At 43.6% G+C, this 2,500-nt stretch overlaps 1 protein-coding gene across 1 annotated transcript in view; it reads right to left on the reverse strand.

Moving 5' to 3' along the window:
- LOC116221776 (metabotropic glutamate receptor 5-like) overlaps positions 1-2,500 on the reverse strand; it is a 21,965-nt gene that overhangs the window by 8,520 nt on the left and 10,945 nt on the right. The window contains exon 4 of the mRNA XM_042708640.1: positions 477-730. Within this exon, the coding sequence (XP_042564574.1) occupies positions 477-730 (254 nt within the window). The remainder of the gene's footprint in view (positions 1-476; positions 731-2,500) is intronic.

Genomic DNA, 2,500 nt, shown 5'->3' on the forward strand with positions numbered 1-2,500 from the left:
CGCTGATACGGATGACGATGATGAAGGTGGTGATTGATGATGATGATGATGATGATGGTGATGATAACAGACTTGCTTTGGTTTCAGGTGACACTTAAAAAGGTAAACAGACACACACACAAACACACACACGCACACAGACAGACACACACACATACACAGACACACACACACATGTTATGATCTGTATGTGGTTATTTTACAATGTAGATCCTCGAACACACACACACACACACACTCACAAACACACACACACACACACACACACATACACAGACACACACACACACTCACAAACACACAAAGAGACACACACTCACAAACACACAAACACAGACACACACACACACACACAAACACACTCACAGACACAGACACAGACACAGACACAGACACAGACACAGACACAGACACAGACACAGACACAGACACAGACACAGACACAGACACACACACTCACAAACACACACACACACGTACCTGCCCACCAGTAGAAACTCTCCGACCAGGCCCTGGCGCTTCATGGCGAGGAGGATGCCCCGGATGGTCATGCCCTCGCAGAAGCACGCCACCACGCGGGCCTTGGGCAGGTGTGCCCGCAGCTTGCCCAGCAGGCGGTCGAAGTTCTTCTCGCCCGCGTTGCTCCAGATCTTATCGGAGTGGGCGATGCAGATCCCCTCCTTGTGTGCCATCTCCTTAAAGGCCTCCATACCGCTCTCGCCATAGTTCCCTACGCACACACACACACACACACACACACACACACACACACACACACACACACACACACACACACAGATCTTATCAGAGTGGGCGATGCAGATGCCCTCCTTGTGTGCCATCTCCTTAAAGGCCTCCATACCGCTCTCGCCATAGTTCCCTACGCACACACACACACACACACACACACACACACACACACACACACACACACACACACACACACACACAGATCTTATCAGAGTGGGCGATGCAGATGCCCTCCTTGTGTGCCATCTCCTTAACCCTCTGAAGTCCGATATCCCTGTGCAGGGATATGGTGGTTTTTATGGGGAATTGCCTTTAAAGCTCCGCCAGTTTTTGTGGTAGAGACATAAAAATTACACCCCCAGGAACCTTAAACCCTTTTATTTTCAAATATATACAGTTCGAAACTAAAATATAAATAAGCACTTTGTAATGAGAATAGGACTTGTCTCTTGCACTTTTCAGTCTCTGACTGTGGAAACAGCTGCTAACGACCCACCCATTAGCAAATTAGGTCTATTCATATGATAAATGCATGCTAAATCGGCGTTCCTAATTGGGGGATGGCGAACTAACATGTGGACTTGTTTATATGTGAGAAAACGCCCCATTTCTCCTGTATAAACAAGTCCACATGTTAGTTTACTGTCCCACTGAAGAGCTACAAGATGCCACAACACATCTCTGCTGCTGATGCGTCGCGCCAGATCCAGGAGGAACTTGATCTTGAGAGTGAAGAGGACAACCATTCATCGGACGAAAGTGGCGACGACACTGAAGATGAATTCAACCACTTCGAGCTTCGTCTTGACCCCGCTGAGGATATGTGTGATGAGTAAGTTTTATTCCTTTGACTAGCTCTTGTAATTCTAATGCTGTTGATTAACTTATAGGGAGTAAAATGCACGTCATATTATGCTCTGTGTTGAGTGAAATATTTTAGGCTTCTACCTTCTGCATGGTGATGAAATCATTGTATGTCGCTAAGACTGTTATATAGTAAAATAGATACCATATAATTCTACGAGTTGAGACATGTGCATATTGCAGGATTCATAGGGGAAAGCAAACAAAAACCCCCTGGATGTGTAAAGAATGTGATCTCCACCTTTGTGTTTTACCAGAGAGAAACTGTTTTGATGCTTGGCATCCTTAGTATTTTTGAAAAGGCCAATTTTTTATACTCTTTATTTTCTTTATACTTTTACACTTACTTATATGCACCTACTAAATGCACCTTCTATATGCACTTTCAAAGTGGTTTCAAGCACCTTCAAGGTTGTGGGGGAGAGACAGCCACACTGACATTCCAGGGCCTTTGTCTGACAGATGGGTCGTTTGCACTGACAATGGGGAGGGGACATCACAGGAGAGTTTACACCTTCTTTCACCTGTCTCATCAATATTCATTGTGTAGGGACATTGGTTTTGGACAGGGAAAGTGTTACTTTGAAATTACTAATTATAAGTACTAAACCACAAACACCTTCTGATTGCTAAACTCACCTTTGTGTAGCTAACACCTATGTTTGCAAAGTTCAGTGTTCAAAAGCCTTGCTCCAAAAACTTCATAATATGTTTTTTTACAAAGTCTTAGCACCTCTGAAAGTATTTTTTTGTAAGGGTTTATGTATATTTGATTTAAATAAACATCTTTTTTACTACATTCCTTTCACTCTCATGTTATTATTGCTGAGGTCTTCTAGAATGTAATCATACATGCCAATTTTGCCTCAATGTTTTTAGTTAGGTG

Source organism: Clupea harengus, chromosome 9 (genome assembly GCF_900700415.2).
Source record: "Clupea harengus chromosome 9, Ch_v2.0.2, whole genome shotgun sequence".
NCBI classification, from domain to species: domain Eukaryota; kingdom Metazoa; phylum Chordata; class Actinopteri; order Clupeiformes; family Clupeidae; genus Clupea; species Clupea harengus.